Source organism: Dacryopinax primogenitus (assembly GCF_000292625.1).
Source record: "Dacryopinax primogenitus strain DJM-731 SS1 chromosome Unknown DACRYscaffold_7, whole genome shotgun sequence".
NCBI lineage: Eukaryota > Fungi > Basidiomycota > Dacrymycetes > Dacrymycetales > Dacrymycetaceae > Dacryopinax > Dacryopinax primogenitus.
In genome coordinates, this window is record NW_024467204.1 from 655,784 (window position 1) to 673,785 (window position 18,002).

Here is an 18,002-nt window from a genome sequence, read left to right on the forward strand (position 1 = left end):
TAACACCGCTATCGGGAACTCCCTGTGCCCCACTAGCAAGGATTATCACCATCTTCCTCTCGCCCGGGTGCTCAGTCTCCCGATCTTCTCAAGATCAGAAACGCACAGCCTCTCTGCCATGAGCTGGAAACATATGATCTGATACCTCGACCTGGATAAGAAGGATCATCCTGTAGGAACATGAATCACCGCGCATCAGTCAACTAGATCATCTCAGGTCATATGCCAAGCGCTCACCGAACTTCTTACCCGCAGACGGGCAGGGTCGCAGACGCCGAAGTTCACCCACATCCCCGCTTAAGGCACTAACATCCAGCCCTGCGTGCTATCTGATCCGGAGCCGTTCCTAAGGAGACTCGTCAACCGAACGAACGGCGAGGTCCACCCCCGCCCCTGGGCCCGTTTATAAGCCTGACGGGATGGGCTCGCCCTGTTCAACCCACCAGCATGAGCGATCCGGATCCTACAGGTGTGGTGTATGATATTGTTCCTTCTATCCTCTCGCGCTGTACGCGTTCGAGTTACAGAGGAGGAGCTTGTGCTGACATGGCAGGCAGATGCTGCGACCGCGCTGTTCGTGTACGATATCCTAATTTCATTTGCGGACGAGGTACGCCCACGCGCTTTCACTTCACAAGAGTTAACGAGGACGACAGGTAGAATATGTTTGGAAGTACGCTCGCACCACTGCTTTCAATCGATCGATCTCACTCTGGGAAAAGATCTAAGTGGAGCAGTCCCAAAGTTCTTTACTTCATAGTCCGCTATTTTGGAGTTGCCGCGGCAATGTGAGCATCTTCTCCCGACATTCCAGAGCTTGCGATGCTGATCCATGATGGGCAGCTTTACTTCTGCGAGTTAGTCCGCAATTTACCCTTTCAGACCCCGCTCATCTATCCTCAGTTTCTCTTCGACCACAGAGTATTGACGTAAGCACTCGGGCCAAACCACGCAGGCTACACCTGACCACCTGCATAGCTGTACGCGTCCTAAGCATCCATGTCAACTTTGCACTGAGACTGATGGGTCCAGCTGCTGGCGCTTTGCCATCTTCAACACCACTTGGTTACTTGTCGGGGCGGCACTTGGCGATGCACTGCTTCTACTGCGTACGCTCGCGCTGTTTATGGACCGCAGGAGACGTAACTCGTCCTTCTCTCTTTGTGGCGAACCAAAGAGCTGACCTTCGTGTGTAGTATGCCTAGGTCTCAAAATCGCCTATGGAGGTGAGTGATCCATTTGGTGCTCCGTATCGTCGCTCATACCACCCTGCAGTAACCTATACTGTTCGTACCAGTTTCGTATCCACGCATAGAGACCCGTCTAAGTAGGACACTAGATTGAGTTGGCATTCTTGATCTACTACATGGTGCACACTGCGTATTCCAATCCCAGTCCTACAGCATACGACGGTAACGTGGGTTGCGTCGTCACGTCATTATACAATGGCGCGAAAGCACCTACCATCTCCGATCTGATACTTGCGTTTGCAAGGTAATGTCACCCGTCCTCGTCGTCCCCTATTCTCAACAGATTCATCCAGCATTCCGGTCCTAGCATTCAATGGTCAGTTCAGCTCCGCACTGTGCATGTCACCAAGGAGTCTGACAACGAACAGTCCTACTGGTCGTCTTGGTCTTTAGGAACATTTTACCGGCATATCGAAGGAACGTGACCATGGGGGTGAATACGCCGCTGTATATTGCAGTGCTGCGAGATGGCGGAATGTACTTTGCGCTGTCTGTCCCATCCAAATCAATGCCGCCTTTTCTGATATCAAGCGTTGGTAGGGTCACCGCGTGTGCCATCTTTGTACTGGTCTCTCCTATCATATGGTATAATCGACCAGATCGGAACAACTCGAGCGTACCGTGCGTGGATCAGTTATATATGAGGTATTTGCTTGGTTTCTGACCCAAACGATGATCTAGATGGTTTTTGGCAATCAGCCCCGTTGCGGTACGCATAGCGATGTCTTTGACAATCCTCCCGTTGAATTCTTCCGATCCAGGCTTCCCGTCTGTATCTCAACTTGCGTGCGTCTGCCGGCAGACCCAAAGAGTCAGCTGCATTTGAAGAAAACATAAATGAAGATGACATTGTAATTCCCCCATTAGTGGTCTAATTCTTCCCCCAGTGCTACGTGTGCTACATCAATGACACTACATCCAATTATCTGAAACCCAAGTCCATGGTGCGATGTCTGCTTTCCGATGACCATCCACTTGTTTATGCTCAGAATCCGGACCTTACCTGTACAAGGAGCCTCCTAGATGTAATGTGAGCTGCTGATACCGTACAACAACACCTCGGGACCTTTAGAGTTCTTCTTCACATCATACACAGCTATGATACGTCTGTGCAGCTTCTGACCTTCGGAAATCCGGGGAATTCTGCCGCGGCTGCCACTGTCTCCAACTTGAAGATGAAGATGTAAAAGCATATCTGATGGTAACGTGCAAGCTCTCGGGAATGTGTTCGAACATGTCCATTCTGCATAGGTCATCGAGCGAGACAATGGAAGATATATACAAGAATTCGAACTCCACCCCTTGCGTAGGACAACCAAACCCCCCACTCCTTTAGGATACACATGGGTCAGTATGATTTCGTTCCGACTCTGATCTCGCGTTGTGAGTGTCGTCATAGTTTCCTACAATGTGCTCCCATCTGATGACAAGTAGTCGCATCTTCTTCACTTCTTCTGTACGATATTGTTTTGACTATTAATGATGAAGTACGTTAATGAACTCGGTCGTGTTCGATTTCTCAATCTCCTCCAGATAACCTATATCTGGCTGTAAGCCACGTTGTTCCAGTTTCAAGTTTGACCGTCCATGCTTCTCCAGTACGAAATGGACCATACCAAAATTATTGTATGTCTGGCTTCGATATTTCGGACTTGCGGCAGCCATGTAGGTTTGGATGTGAACAGACGAGCTGCATGCTCATTCCTCCACCGGACAGTCTCGCATGCGTTAGTATGTGGCCCATTGTTCTTCGTCCTCAACATGTTGACGAGTCCGCATGGCAGTTTCGGTTCGACCGCACTCTGCCCAGGTAAGCATCGGTTTGGCTCGAGGACGCAATTGATGACTTTGATTGTAGTTGTAGGTCGCATGGTCCAATTTATAGCCCGCTTTCTGAGAGGCGTTTCGTAGTTGCGCCGACTATGATATCTTCAACACCACGTGAGTGATTATGAGACCATGTATACTATCACTCACGTCTCGATTCCCTGCAGTTGGTTGCTCGTCCTGGCCGGCATGGGAGACGCGCTTCTCATCCTGCGCGTCCTCGCGTTGCTCCGTGATAAAGTTATCGGTCCGTCTCCCTCCTCCCACAGTTCTCTCTCCCTTCGCACTTCTCACCCAAATTCCTCCCAGTCTGTCTCACGCTCAAAATCGGGTATGCCGTCACGTACTCTGTCGAGCTCGGACTGTTGTGCTACTTCCTGAGCCACCCACCTTATAAGCAGCCGGGATCGACGCAATACGCCGAGAATCTTGGATGCGTTATCACCACGCTGAGCAATGGCATGCAGAGACCGAGTCTTGATGATATGATCTTGGCAATTGCGACGTGAGCACCTCGCTCCTGGGTATGTTCGAGACCTTATCCGGAGATGCGCAGTGCTCCAATCCTAATCTTGAACTGTAAGATCGAACGAACGGAGTGATCGGGGGAACTCACGTTCATGCAGTCATTCTCCTCAGCCTGGTCCTGTACAACATCCTCCCTGCCTATGGCAGCCGCTTGCATACTGTTTCCTCCACCACACAAGTAATCCTCATCCAAGTCCTTCATTACGGTGCCTTCTACTTCCTCATGTCTCGACAGTCCCTCTCGCTCATTGAATTTGTTGCTGACACTCGGCAGGGTGACATTGGCGAGCACCGCGGTGACTATCACCCCCATGCTGTGGTTCTCCATTCCTCGTCAAGTCAAGTCAGCTTTACCGTGGTTCATGTGTCTCATGCCGCTGGCGGTGCGTCGCCATTCTGTCGTTTCTTTGAGGATAAAAAACTGAGATTCATTCGGGAACGTAGTCATCACGCCTGTTCCTGAACTTGCGTGCAACGGCAGAGCGCGCGAAGCAGCTGGAGGCAGAGGAGGCGGAGTGGGCAAAGCAGTCGAGGCACAGGGATAGGACGAGAACGATGATGACTGAGCTTCCTAGCAGAGAGTACAGGACGTGGCAGGATGTGGAAGAAGAAGATAGAGCTGACGATATCGGATTGTGAACATGGAGAGAGGTTCAGGGTCTATGATGGTGAACGTGCCTTCCAACTGATATTTCGGTTGGTTATGTGGCCCTGTTCGGCGGTTGTCAGGGCGACTATTCTCAGTCCTCGTCGACCACAACTCTCTGCTGCGGTCGTCTTAGGTTCGGACGAATCGCATTGCTTTGACAGAACCAGACCTGCTATTCAAGCCTTGGCTCTGCTGATCTGCAAGTTATTACCCTTCAATATGCTGATATTACATATTCGTATTCAATTGTATTCGACATTGACCCTTATGTGTTGGACCTTTTTTCGGCATTCAACCCGACTTCTTTTGGCAGTCATTGGATGAATAAAGCACACGTTGTTTCTGACCCTCAGTCAATGGACAGCCCGGTTCCCTTTCTTCATGACCGTAATTCAACAAATTTCATTTTAGCGCCCGGCGGGCCGACTTCTTCCGCTGTGGATGCTCATCACAGACAACACCGCCTCTGTCTCGTGTTCGTCAGTTGCATCCATGATGAGCTTCATGAATGGCCTCGACCCTTCACCATGGAATCGTCAGCCAAGTATCAATACAATCTGGATCATTTGTATCAGATTCTCAGATTTTACGGCATGTTCTCAAGGTACATTGAATTCAACTGTGAAAGTGAGGCGCTCTTCTTTTCCCTGAACTATGCCGGCAATGCTTACTGCATCCGCCCGAGCTGTTACGTGAGCGCAAGGGCTTATGTCTCAGGGAGAAGGGTCAATAGTCGGTATGTGAGCGGGAAGTTCTGGGCGACCGGTGACACTAGCAACTTGGCTTTTGTATGCATTTGTGGCAGGGGCTCATCAGTATCATGGCAGCTCACCTCCCTGGTTCTCGGAGTTGCCTTTTCAGAGCTATCTGGCTCCGACGGCGGTTTCTAAGGACTGCATGTTTACTGGAGAACAGCTCCGCCGTGGGAACGGCTTATAAGCCTGGCAATGCAAGGATCGCCGTGTAGGACGGACGGACGTGTTCATCCCGCACTGAGGCAGCATGAGTGGTGCTGACTCTACGACTGCTACTGTATATGACATAGCGCCCACTATCCTTTCGCGCTGTACGTTCTTTCTGGAGCGGAACGGTGCCTGAGCATGTTCTGAATTCAAGCGCCCAGATGCATCGACCACCTTGTTCATCTTCGATATCCTGATATCTATTACTGACGAGGTAGAATATGTCTGGAAGTACGTTCACTTACATTGCTCTATCGGTCCTTCATGCTGAACCCACTTCCAGGGCGAAGTGGACTGTTCCGAAAGTCCTGTATTTCATCTCCCGATACTTTGGACTTGCCGCGGCCATGTAAGTTCTGTCCTTAATAAAGCCGCAGAAGGCTAATTCACCCGATACAGATTCTCCTGCGCACGTGAGTTCAAACCAGTTCGGCCAGTTACCGAATTAATACTCATGTTTGCCTCAGTCAATCCTGTAGCAAGGAGTCCAGAGGTAGGCATGACAGTCAATGTCCGAGGTCCAACATTCACATCTGTATACAGCTGTACGTTTCTCGGCTTTGGTGTTTGCACAACTCTCAGGCCGGAACTTCGATATAGCTGCTCTCGATATAGTATATTCAACACAACATGGTTGCTTCTGGGATCGGCAATCGGTGATGCGCTGCTGCTATTACGAGTACTTGCATTGTTTGCGGATCAACAAAAGAGTAAGATCCGATAGGAAGCGATCGCCGTGCATTAGCTGACTTGATTCATCGCTAGCGCGCCTTGCTGTCAAAATAGCATATGGAGGTGAGCCTTGCCAGTCTTAGTCTTTGTTGCTCCGTATAACTCATGATGTCTTATAGTCACCTATGCCGTGCGTTCCATTTTCGCACAATGGAGTTTTGCTCTGAACGATACCCAGATCGAGACAGCATTCCTGATTTACTATTTGGTACATCCTTCCTACGCGCAGCCAGGATCGACTGCGTATGCCGGTAACTTGGGTTGTGTGGTGACCGCATTAACCAATAACGCCACGAAGCCCACAATTTCAGACATCATACTAGCCATAGCGAGGTATGTCTGTGATTTATTCATCACCACTTTCCTCATTCTTCTCTGCAGTGTTCCTATCATTACGTTCAATGGTCAGCGCTTTCTATACTCCTCGGCAATGAATCTGAAGCCAAAACAGCTCTTCTGGTCATTCTGGTGTTCAAGAACATTCTGCCCGCGTACAGAAGGAACGTGGCTGTTGGTGTTTATACTCCGCTATACGTCGCCCTACTCCGAGACGGAGCCATGTACTTCGTACTGTATGTCGTCGGATCGGATCTGAGATTTCCTTTTCGCTGACGCGGCGCAGAATAGCAGCAAGCGGCATCTTCATCATCATTTCCCCGATAGTTTGGTACAATCGACCAGATCGGAATAACGCGGGCGTTCCGTACGTCTTCCCCCTGCATCACTCCCGCGCTGCTTTATGTCTGATTGACAATTGCTCCAGGTGGTTCATGGTCCTCACACCAGTTGCGGCACGCACATCTTCTACACCATACTGGCCAATTTCTGAACCCATTCTTGCAGGCCTCTCGTCTCTACCTCAATTTGCGTGCCTCGGCTGGCAAATCTCGAGAAGTGACTGAGTTTGAAGAGATTGAGGAGGAGATTAATGTGAGCTATTAATCTTGCACATCGTGCTTGTGTTTGACGCGGATGCGTTTAGTTCAGTATCCCACGGACAGAGACGACGTTGACTGATTCCCGTCCTTAGCACAATGTAATTATTGATCAATGACCTGCGAACGCAACTCAATTAGCGTCGGACTGCGCTGGGTACAAATCCATCAGGAGTATATTTGGCACGCAGTGGTGCTTCATGATGAATTCCACGTACTGTCTTCAGCGGGACTGATCTCGGTCACGCGTCGTACGGTATCCAGGAGATGCAGTTCCGAGTGTTTGATGCGGGGATCCTATGGGGAGAAGCAAATTACAGCCACCTTCAATGGATGGTCTGGTCCTGATGTATATGACACGTGCACCTCGCTAGTCTCTGTTTTGGTTTCTATTTCGGTTCTCATGCTTTGCGGGGCGTCTAATAGAAAAAAAACGACGTACTCGATTGCAACACAGACATGTTCACTTAGCCTCCTGCTTGCTCTCGTTCAGTGGATGGAGATTCCATCTGTGTAGATGGGCAAATACGGAGATGGACTTGCTTTCGGAAGCGAGGCTCGCTCATTGAGCCATATGCTTGATCAACATGAGCCGGCCGATGGCGTGGCTGTCAGTCAAAAATTGTACGATCCCGAATCAACAGCAAGGGCCAGCAAATCCGTTGCTGTGCGTGAGTACCATGATCCTCGGCGTCCGCTTGGATTACAGATCAGCAGGTGATGTATCATCCACCCGGTGGGGATAGGCGCCAGCTGTCAAGGGTATGGATAGTACAGCAACGTATCCGGAGGTTACGAATGCGTTACTCATCTCTCACCGGAACAATAGAAATCCCATGGCGGACCATAAGCAGGACGATAAGAGTTGTCGCCGGGAGTGTAAAGGTCACGTTTAAGAGCTGACAATACGAGATAGGGGCGCAGCGGAAGCAGGCCCCTCCCGCACCGTGGAGAATGACATGTTCTTGGGCGCGTAAACACGCGCTCCGAAGTAGGTTTGTTGTTAAATTGATTAAGAGTGTCATGTATGCGGTCACTGGAAATGGCACGCCAGCCTTAATGTACATCATTGCCAACAAATGGTGTTGAATTGCTCGATATGCCAGCGACGGGGGTGCGCTGGACAGGTACGACGCAGATATGGTCCAAGCGCACGGGCCCGGACGCGTCGCTGGATGAGGCAGCCCGATGGCGATGCAGTCACGTAAGGTGGAAATTTACAGCCACTGCTTTTGGGGGTCACGGGCTTTCAACACCGGCACCTCGGCACTTCTCAAAGGAAGGGGGGTTGTTTGGTTTTCGGTGGTGAAGGGCCTCCTGCTTTGGTTGGGAAGGTGAATCCGGGGTCCTGGACACTCCGCCTTGTTCGCTCTCTTCTCTCCTTTGGCCCCTCACGCCTCGCACCGTACTTCCCCTTGCGCTCGTCGCCTGCCTGCAAGCACTGACTGTCATTCTCCTCCTCCTCCTCCTCCCTCATTCCCTCTCTTCCCCCCCTCCCAATACCGGACTCATCCATTCCGTCCATACTGTATCCCTATATCCTACACGCGGTGCTCACTGCCCGCACATCTTCCCCTCTTTCCCTGACTGCCAGACTCCCATCTTCTCCCCTACCGCCATCATGGAAGACCGGCGCCCACCCCGCGCCGCCCCACCCCCCGCCGCTCGCTATGCATCCCAATTATCCCCGCCCTCCGCCTCTCCACCATCATACAGCAACCCCTTCCAGACTCCGTCACGATCCAACTTCCCCCAGTCCGGTTCATCCGTCTCATTTCAAGCAAACGAGAGAGGCGACCGTGCTGGCCCCGTACGCACCGGCCTTCAGCAAGGTACAGCACAGTACGTACCTGGAGCCTCGCACGATGGTGGACCTCCTCCGCCTGCAGCAGTCCGCTCCACAGGCGTAGATGAAGACATCGTTCTTGTTCAGGGCGGAGGACTGAGTGAGGCAAACGACGGCATGCGAAGGAAGAAGAGCCTTGTCAGGCCGGAGAGGGAGCGGATTGGTCCAGACCATAGGCAGTGGAACTACCGCATGCACGCAGCACAGATGGAGACGGAGGGTACGGGACGGGTTGGCGTCTTCCCTTCCAGTGAGCATATACTATTTGGATCTCAGAGGTGCATGTATGCTGAACTGTCGCGTTATCCAAGATACCGGAAACTACCCACATGTTCCCGGATTGCGGCGGGGCAAATCCCTCCTTGCAAGAGAGGAGGACGTGCAAGAGTCTGGTCTCGCTCTCTTCAAGAAGCGCAACGCTACGACGCTCCGGCGTAAGCGGCAGGGTCAGACGTCGCGTGTCGGTGGGACATCGCCCATCCAGCAGGAGAAACAAACCAAGCCAGGATTTTGGGACAACATCGCCCCTGGACCCAAGGATGGGTGGATGATCTATTGTTGGCTATTGACATGCTGCATCCCCGGCCCGTTGTTAAGTCTTTGTGGTGCGTTCCGTGTGCGCGATGATGCTGCCCCGCAGGAACTGACAGCTCATCCCCATAGGCATCAAAACCCCGGAGCAAAAACGTGCATGGCGCGAGAAGATGGGCCTGCTAGCCATCATCGGCTGTCTCATGGCTGCTGTTGGTTTCCTCACTTTCGGGTTCACGCAGACTGTATGCGGCAAACCACCTCAGCGGTACCTAGCCGGGACGATCGATAGTGCTTCGCTGATCATTCATGGCTACGACTACGATTTCTCGCACTTCCTGCACCCTGCCATTGCCCCTTATTTCAACGGCACTCAGAATCCGCTGTACGTTCCCCCTTGGATGGCGGAAGGCATGGATGCCTCCTTCCTTTTCCAGAACGTCAACCTCAACTGCAAGGGGATCATCACCGCCGCCCCGGGAAGCGCCATCAATACGAGCGGGACTGGGAACACGGCTAACTTGGGCTGGTACTTCCCATGCAACTTGTACAACCAGTACGGCACTACACCGGCAAACAAGACCGGGTATCAGGATGCAACTCTTTGTCATGCTACGAGCAGCTCGAGGCAACAGCTGGCAACCATGGCTCCGCAGGGTCAGGTGTACTATACGTGGCAGAACATCAGCAATACCAGCCGTAATTTGGCGGTTTATGAACAGTGCGTTCATTATATGCGCCTTTACCAATACTGACATCGGCCTAGATCCGTACTTGATCTTGATCTCCTTCAGTGGCTGGACAAGTCCCAAGTCAATTATCCTGCGGTGTTCGATCAACTGAAAAACAAGAACGGCACGTTCAATGGTCGCGATATTACTATGTTCATGCGTCGCGCCGGGTTGCGAAATATCGCGTCTTGTTTGCAAGATGCCGTCCTCGTCGGTTTCGTCGACTCGATGACAATAGGTTGTGTCGCTTCAGAGATCGTGCTCTACGTTTCGCTTGTGTTCATCATTGGCGTGGTTGCTATCAGGTTCGCGCTCGCGGTGATATTCGGTTGGTTCCTATCCTGGCGAATCGGCTCGTTTAGAGGAGAAACGTACGAGCAGCGGATGCGGCGAGCGGCTGAAATCGAGCAGTGGACGGACGACATCTACCGTGCTGCGCCAGCACGCTACCGACCGAACGTGCTCCATACTACGAAGGCAAATCGGAAGACCCAGTTCTTGCCTTCCACATCCCGCTTCTCGAAGGCGGACGCGTTGAAGGGCGCTGGCAGTCGGCCAACCACGCTATATGCGCCTAATATGGACTACAGACGGCAGACGACTCTGTCTACCTATGGGAAGACGCCGGGGTTCACTCCTCCCGACACGCCCTTTGGCTATCCTGCCAACTCGCGCAGCTCAACTAGCCTGCCGTTCGGCGAGGGCTCCTCTGCCCGCCACTCTATTTCAGACCCGAATCTCAATGCCTGCCCCTTCCCGCTGCATAACGTCATCCCCCAGCCTCCGGCAGACTACGAGCCGTTCAACTTTCCCCTTGCGCATACGATCTGCTTGGTCACTGCTTATTCCGAGTCGGTCGAGGGTCTCCGTACGACACTCGATTCCCTGGCGACGACGGACTACCCTAATTCGCACAAGCTTCTGCTCGTCATTGCAGACGGTACAGTGTTTGGTGCTGGAAATACGCTTTCCACCCCCGAGATTGTGCTCAGTATGATGAAGGAGTGTGTCATCCCGAAAGAGGAGGTCGAGCCACACTCATATGTCGCTATTGCCGATGGTCATAAGCGGCACAACATGGCCAAGGTGTATGCCGGCTTCTACGACTATGACGACAACACGGTCGAGAAGAGCAAGCAGCAGCGTGTGCCTATCATCCTCGTTCACAAATGCGGTAATCCTCTCGAGCAAAAGGACGCCAAACCTGGTAACCGTGGTAAGCGCGATTCCCAGATCGTGCTCATGAGCTTCCTTCAGAAGGTCATGTTCGACGAGCGGATGACCACCTTCGAGTACGAGTTCTTCAACTCAATATGGCGCGTCACTGGTGTCAGTCCTGATCGGTACGAGATCGTTCTCTGCGTCGATGCGGACACCAAGGTTTTCCCGGACTCTGTCACTCGCATGGTATCCTGCATGGTGTATGATCCGGACATCATGGGTCTATGTGGAGAGACCAAGATTGCCAACAAGGCCGAGACTTGGGTGACGATGATCCAGGTGTTTGAGTACTACATCTCGCATCACTTGACAAAGGCCTTCGAATCTATGTTTGGCGGTGTCACTTGCTTGCCGGGATGTTTCAGTATGTACCGTATCAAGGCTCCTAAGGGTGACACTGGCTATTGGGTTCCTATTCTGGCCAATCCGGACGTCGTCGAGCACTATTCGGAGAACATCGTTGACACGCTGCACAAGAAGAACCTGCTATTGCTCGGAGAAGATCGATATCTCACCACGCTCATGCTCAAAACCTTCCCCAAGCGCAAGATGATTTTCTGTCCTCAAGCCGTGTGCAAAACGATCGTGCCTGACACGTTCCGTGTGTTGCTCTCTCAGCGTCGTCGCTGGATTAACTCCACCATCCACAACCTGGCCGAGCTTTTGCTGGTGCGCGACCTCTGCGGCACATTCTGCTTCTCGATGCAATTCGTTGTATTCATGGAGCTTACCGGTACCCTCGTCCTGCCAGCTGCTATCTCTTTCACTATATACCTCATCGTTATCGCCTGTATTCCCTCAGAACCGACTCCCACCATCCCTCTTATCCTCCTTGCTATCATTTTGGGTCTTCCTGGTGTGCTCATCGTCGTCACCTCGCGCAAGATCGCCTACGTCGGCTGGATGCTTGTATACCTGTTCTCACTCCCGATTTGGAACTTTGTCTTGCCGGCATATGCCTTCTGGCACTTTGACGATTTCTCATGGGGTCAGACGCGTATGGTCAAGGGCGAGACGAAGGGAGGTAAGCATGGTGACAAAGAGGGAGAGTTCGATTCGTCGCACATCGTCATGAAGCGCTGGGCTGAGTTTGAGCGGGAGAGAAGGTGGAAGAACGGTGGCTACTCGCGGGACTCGACATACTATGATGCGCCTAGAAGGTGAGCATACAGTATTTCTCGTGTTTGGAGAGTACATTAACTTTCTCCTAGGACTGATTCGCATCGGTACTCCATCGGTTCAACCTCGGAAACCTACTTCTCGGGGAACACGGACGCTGTCCTATCCCGTCAATCGCAGCCACTGTCTCAGGTCGCCTCCCAATACGAGTCTCCAGAGCCGCGTTATGACCGACCACGCGCCGACAGTACGCCGCTTCTGATGCTGCCAGCACCGTTGTCTGTGCCGCAAAGTAGACCGCCACCCCGGGATGCATCCCCGGCTTCCAGCAAGTCAGCGGACGTCTCTGCTACTGAGGATGATGTGCCTATCCTCCAAGCATCACCCGATCAATATCTCAGTCCACAATACATGGGTTCCGGCCTTGGTGGGCCCAGTGCGGTGCTCCGGCAGGGAACCGTGCCTACTGCCGCATACCCTGGCGAAACCCAAAATCCTTATCGGCACTCACAACCGCAGGCAGCGGTTGGCTACGAGGCTAACCCCTACCAATACGAAGCAGAAGAGGACTATCCGCCGCCGCCGCCTCCTCGCCGTGCCTCTACTCAGGGCCGCGGTGTGAGCTTGGTCGATCATGGCCCTGTTCCTGCTGCGGGGGAAAGCGTAAGGCAGGTCAAGCGGTCTTCTCGCAAGAGCACAGGAGCCCTGAGTCCTTCATCATTATCTACTGCCTCAACTTCACAGACTGTTATGAGCCCCGACCGGAAACGCAAGTCGCTTTCGACATATTCATCGAGCTCACAACCGGCAGCTGCGCTGCCGCCGGGTGCGGCGCCACCTCAGCCGTACAATTACCAACGGTTTCAGTAACGGACTTTTCGAGTTCTCATTTCTCACGGAACTTCTTGCCCCGTTCCTCCTCTCACCCTCTCATTGTGATTCATGGTTATGTCTCACTTTTAATCTGTTATGGTCCTCAGGACAGTATGAACACGCCTTCTTTTTTCCTATTAGCATTCTTTCCCCTTCCTCTGCATCTATACGGACTATTATCCTCGAACCTGTTCATGCCGTTTCTCCATACATCATACGAAGTGGATGCAATCAGTCGCACATCCATCCTCTACGAATAGACATCAGATGGTTCTCCGACGTGATGAAAATGATGGGAAAGCCAGCCAATGAGGCTCGTTGCTTCCCCCATAGGCTCCATAGTGCCAACTGTATCGGGGAAAAATAAATAAATAAAAAGAGTCAAGAATATAAGCACAGCCGCTAGAAGTAGTGCCGGGAATGCATCAAGCAAAACGCTTGGTCGCCAGGGTCAAGCCATTACACTTCGCGTTCGATCTCTTTCTCGTCTTTCTCTCCACTAGCAATCCTTTCATTCTCATCTCATTCTTTCTCTAATGCCTACACTCGCTACTGTCCTGTCATTCGTTACTTTGTTTGCCGGCATACATGCCATTCGCATTCCCTTCAAGGTGGTTCACGCACACGACCGACCAGCCTCACACGGTCGACGAGACACAGTCAACGCCACAATCAGCATAATCGACTCGACAAACTCAATATATTTAGGAGCAGTCGTGATAGGTGGGACAAACTACAATGTGCAATTAGACACTGGAAGGTATGCAACTTATCGCCTCAGGCGATCTATTGCTGATGACTTCCCAGCTCCGACTTGTGGATACAAGGCAACCCTGCCAACTCAAAGGATCTTGGCATTGAAACTAGTATCACCTATGCTATCGGCAGTGCTCAAGGAGAGATATCGACCGCGCCAGTGACTTTTGCCGGTTACAACGTCTCCAATCAGATGTATTTGCGTGTCGGGCAGAACGCGACCTTCTCCAGCGGACTATTTTCCACTGGTGCGACCGGTATCCTCGGCTTGGGTCCGTCTTCCGGCTCGATTCTCCGCGGTCAGATCGGAAACGCTTCTGCTGACGCTCTCGTGGACCGTATTTTCGAGCAAGACCCGACGACGCCCAATTTCGTTTCCTTTCTCCTTGAGCGCCTCGGCGATGGAGCACCTGTTAATGGCCAGCTCACCGTCGGTGATATCGTTCCTGGGTACGAGGCTATTTCTTCACAGCCCCAGCTGCCTGTGATCAAGCTCAAGTCCATCCTGTCCAAAGACCAGCACTGGACAACCTATGTGGACGGCATCATCGGCCCCGACAATAGCACCATCTCTTATTCCTCATCCGTGCCCAGCACCCCGACGGGCAAACTCGTTACAATTGTTGATTCTGGTTTCACGCTTCCCCAAATTCCTCGCGCCATGTCTGATGCTATCTATGGTCGAGTGCAAGGCGCTAGCTTTGACACTCAACATGAATGGTGGACGGTTCCGTGCAACCAATACCTCAACATCTCTGTCGTAATGGGCGGCGTCACATTCCCTGTACATCCACTGGATACTATCAGCAGTGATTTCGGTCTAAAAGATATCAATGGCAACACTGTTTGTCTTGGTACTGTAAGTGTTCTTTGATGGCTTGATCCGATTCTGTATGTTGAGAGATGAATAGTTCCAACCTATCACAACAGCATTCAGCGTTACCAACGAGTTTGATATGAGTAAGCCATGCTCTGTCACTCATCCTATCGAATCGCGATTTACCGTTTATCAGTTCTGGGTGATGCCTTCCTCCGCAACTCTTACACATTACTCAACTATGGCGACTTCATCTCGAACGGAACAACATCCAACACTGCCGATCCCTACATGCAACTCCTTTCCATCACTGACCCTGTCAAAGCCATGAATGAGTTCATTGGTGCTCGTCTCCAGACTTACGGCCCCATCAATTATTCGTTGCTTCCCGCATCCCAACAGCAACATTCCCCTGTGCCAGCTGGCGAAACGGTGGCACACTACGAAGCGGATGTACTACGCTATCTGCCTGAAATTATCGTGGGATGCGCGGCAGTTCTCCTCTTGATAGTGGGCTGCATCATCTGGCGATGCTGCTGCACCAAACGTCAACGCCTTGCTCGCGCTCAGAAGAAGCGAGGCATGTACTCGGAGTCCAAGGCCGACTATCGCCAGATTGACGAGCCTGGTTCAGCTCCCATGGGCATGACTCCACTGTACACACCGGATCTGAAATCTCCTGGCAAAGCCTACTATCCCGACCCGTACCATCGCTTCTAGAAGTGACGGGCTGGTTGTACATATACGGACTCTCCGAACATGGACTCCACATTCCTTTTTGTACCCGCTCCTCCATCTCGCATAATCATGTTGATACCTAATTAGCACATGAGGAACTGCTTCCTCCAATTCAATGTCTTTGTATCGTCTCAGCATGTTCCAGTGGAAAGATCAGCCCTCGAGTCACCTTGGTATCGAGTCAGGAATCTAGTCATTTCCTGAGAATCACGTGAGGGACGAGTGGCAATACATATCTTAGCGCGTATGACGTGACATATGGGACAAAAATCCGACCAGTAGCGGAATCATTCGACATTCATCCGCTCCACTCGAAAATCATTCGAAAATCATTCGACAATCATTTGCCATGCGCTAATCATCCGGGGCTCATCCAACAGTCATTTGACAATCATTCCCATTGGTCACTTGACAATCATTCATGCATTCAGGTCTGAATGATTTGTCTTTCCCGCTACACCCATGACTGGCCGCTTCTCATCGGATGGCCACTCGTTTGGTAGACATTGCACACAAATATATATTAATATCCTCACCCTATCACCCGATTGACATCCTTTGGGGTCCTTACACAGCTATTTGGCTTCGGTTACAAGCATCTTATAATGATGGTCTCTTTATTTCATGTGACAAACCTCCCCTCCTCCCCTCGGAGAAATTTAGACAAACCATTGAGTTTTTTTTATTTTAAGTAGTATTATAATCACCTATTTCTATGTACAATTACACAACAGCCCAATTTTTTAACAGTAACTGGTGACAGGTGTTTAATGCCCACCTTTTAAGGAGGCACAAGAGAAGCATCGTCAGATTTGCCTCTGCTGGCCCATCCACCTTTGGGCATGCAAACACCTGTTTTGCTCATCTCCTCTTCTACCTCATTCCATCATCTCATGATGGCGTCCACCCAACCCAACACCCATGCCACTCCCGATTCTCTCCATCCCCACAAGACCACCACCTTGGGCTGTCTCAGCAGCAATATTTTCAGTGGTCAAGGGCAGGCTGGCAGAACATCATGCATCAACAAGGGTAAGGGCAAAGAACCTGCCCATTCCTCTGAAGACAACTCCAACACAACCCAACTCCTGCCCAATGCGGAATCTTCCAGTCACCCTGGGTGGAAATCCTTCAATGTGGATCAACACATTGACAAGGAGGAAATGACGCAGGTTAGTGATGGGCATTGTGTCCAGCTGGCAGGATATTCCCAGTGTGACACATTGGATTCCCAGGAGCACATGGTGCACCCCTCACTCTCATCCTTCAAATGTCACACTGACTACCTTTGTAGGATCATATTAACATAATGACTATGCCACCTGCTCCTACCCTGACTGCAAACACCTCCCTGACATCATTGTGCCATGCACATGCTCCCCCTCTCACCAGCAAGCAGACCAAAGAGCTTCACAACCTGCAGCATCAGTGCCTCAGTCATGACCTGTGTGAATGCACCAAAGCTTGGTGCAATGCCTGCACCTCCTGTGGCAAATGTCTCACCTGTGACAATACCATCTTGTCAGGGACAGGCTGCAATCTATCCACTAAGCTAAAAGCACCCACAATATCATGGCTAGTGATATTGGTTGCAGCCAGCTATATATGCTGTTCAGGGGGCGTACCCTGACATCACCCCCCTCTTAAGGGTGATTGTCCCAATCACTTGGCTTGCAGACCCAATTCATCCTACTCTCAGCCCCCAATTGCCCCAAACCAGCCAATATACAGCTGACACCCCAGAATTCGGCTGTGGCCTGCTGAATCCTGTGAGCCTGAGGTCCGAATCCCCAAAGGTGGCCAAATTTCACCAACTATCCAAAGTCTGAAATGTCTGACCAGACTTGGGTTTAAACCAGAGACCCTTAGGAAGCCATGATATTATGTCAGGGACAGGCTGCAATCTATCCACAAAAGCACCCACAATATCACAGCTAGTGATATTGGTTGCAGCCAGCTATATATGCTGTTCAGGGGGCATACCCTGACACATCTGCATTACCTGCTGTCATGAAACATGCTGGGGATGTGGGATCTTCTGCCAGGTGTGGGGTGACAAGTGTTACCTGGAGTCCATTCATTACACCAAGCAACTCTTCTTTTGGATGCTCATACTCGGCCTCATTATCTGGGGCATTGTAGCATGTGAGTTCTGTCTTCTTCTTACCATTCTTTGATACTCAATGGCCATGTCCAGTTGTCCTTCACATCCATGCGGGTCAGTCCCCACCAACCAGCCTTCCTTCCCCCATGTCTATCATCTCATCCTCTGCTGCTCCTTTGTTAGGGCAACACAGGCTGACTAAGTCTGCTCACCTAAGAGTGCCAAGAGTCTAAGCAGGCAACAAGGAAGTGGAGTAGACCTGATGACTAAGACCTATCTACAGTATAGGTATCTGTGGATGATCCTAAGAGACCAAGTCTGAAGAGACAGTCCCGGGCAGAGTAGGCCTTATATTTATACCTCTGTGGTGGAACCTGCTAGAA

The 18,002-nt window shown here is 51.4% G+C and overlaps 5 protein-coding genes across 5 annotated transcripts; 4 read left to right on the top strand and 1 right to left on the bottom strand.

Annotated features, from left to right (window-relative positions):
- Positions 1 to 265: 265 nt before the first annotated feature.
- Positions 266 to 1,381, top strand: DACRYDRAFT_21718 (uncharacterized protein; the record flags this gene model as incomplete). Its single annotated transcript, XM_040772519.1, has 10 exons — positions 266 to 508; positions 558 to 610; positions 657 to 673; positions 723 to 788; positions 844 to 857; positions 904 to 931; positions 1,033 to 1,142; positions 1,197 to 1,226; positions 1,276 to 1,286; positions 1,340 to 1,381. Coding segments are annotated over exons 1-6 (236 nt in total), but the record flags the coding sequence as incomplete, so codon positions are not given.
- A 1,334-nt stretch (positions 1,382 to 2,715) lies between these two features.
- On the bottom strand, positions 2,716 to 3,824 carry DACRYDRAFT_94451 (uncharacterized protein). The gene is made up of 3 exons (XM_040777222.1): positions 3,694 to 3,824; positions 3,228 to 3,643; positions 2,716 to 3,179 (listed from the first exon to the last, which is right to left on the bottom strand). Exons 2-3 carry the CDS (start codon positions 3,284 to 3,286, stop codon positions 2,822 to 2,824), a joined length of 417 nt encoding a protein of 138 aa, XP_040629629.1. The 5' UTR covers positions 3,287 to 3,643; positions 3,694 to 3,824; the 3' UTR covers positions 2,716 to 2,821.
- Positions 3,825 to 4,942: 1,118 nt separating this feature from the next.
- Positions 4,943 to 6,978, top strand: DACRYDRAFT_115731 (uncharacterized protein; the record flags this gene model as incomplete). The annotated part of the gene is made up of 15 exons (XM_040770067.1): positions 4,943 to 5,320; positions 5,378 to 5,447; positions 5,500 to 5,565; positions 5,616 to 5,629; positions 5,684 to 5,709; positions 5,815 to 5,926; positions 5,982 to 6,011; positions 6,068 to 6,078; positions 6,127 to 6,281; positions 6,330 to 6,352; positions 6,400 to 6,520; positions 6,571 to 6,651; positions 6,712 to 6,739; positions 6,792 to 6,878; positions 6,931 to 6,978. Exons 1-15 carry the CDS (start codon positions 5,257 to 5,259, stop codon positions 6,976 to 6,978), a joined length of 936 nt encoding a protein of 311 aa, XP_040629630.1. The 5' UTR covers positions 4,943 to 5,256.
- Positions 6,979 to 8,611: 1,633 nt separating this feature from the next.
- Positions 8,612 to 13,379, top strand: DACRYDRAFT_65904 (uncharacterized protein). The gene is made up of 5 exons (XM_040775798.1): positions 8,612 to 8,979; positions 9,041 to 9,334; positions 9,393 to 9,981; positions 10,027 to 12,372; positions 12,424 to 13,379. The coding sequence occupies exons 1-5, from the start codon at positions 8,847 to 8,849 to the stop codon at positions 13,199 to 13,201; spliced, it is 4,140 nt and encodes a 1,379-aa protein (XP_040629631.1). The 5' UTR covers positions 8,612 to 8,846; the 3' UTR covers positions 13,202 to 13,379.
- A 295-nt stretch (positions 13,380 to 13,674) lies between these two features.
- On the top strand, positions 13,675 to 15,635 carry DACRYDRAFT_21720 (acid protease). The gene is made up of 4 exons (XM_040772520.1): positions 13,675 to 13,964; positions 14,012 to 14,819; positions 14,872 to 14,920; positions 14,974 to 15,635. Exons 1-4 carry the CDS (start codon positions 13,741 to 13,743, stop codon positions 15,495 to 15,497), a joined length of 1,605 nt encoding a protein of 534 aa, XP_040629632.1. The 5' UTR covers positions 13,675 to 13,740; the 3' UTR covers positions 15,498 to 15,635.
- The last annotated feature ends 2,367 nt before the right edge of the window (positions 15,636 to 18,002 follow it).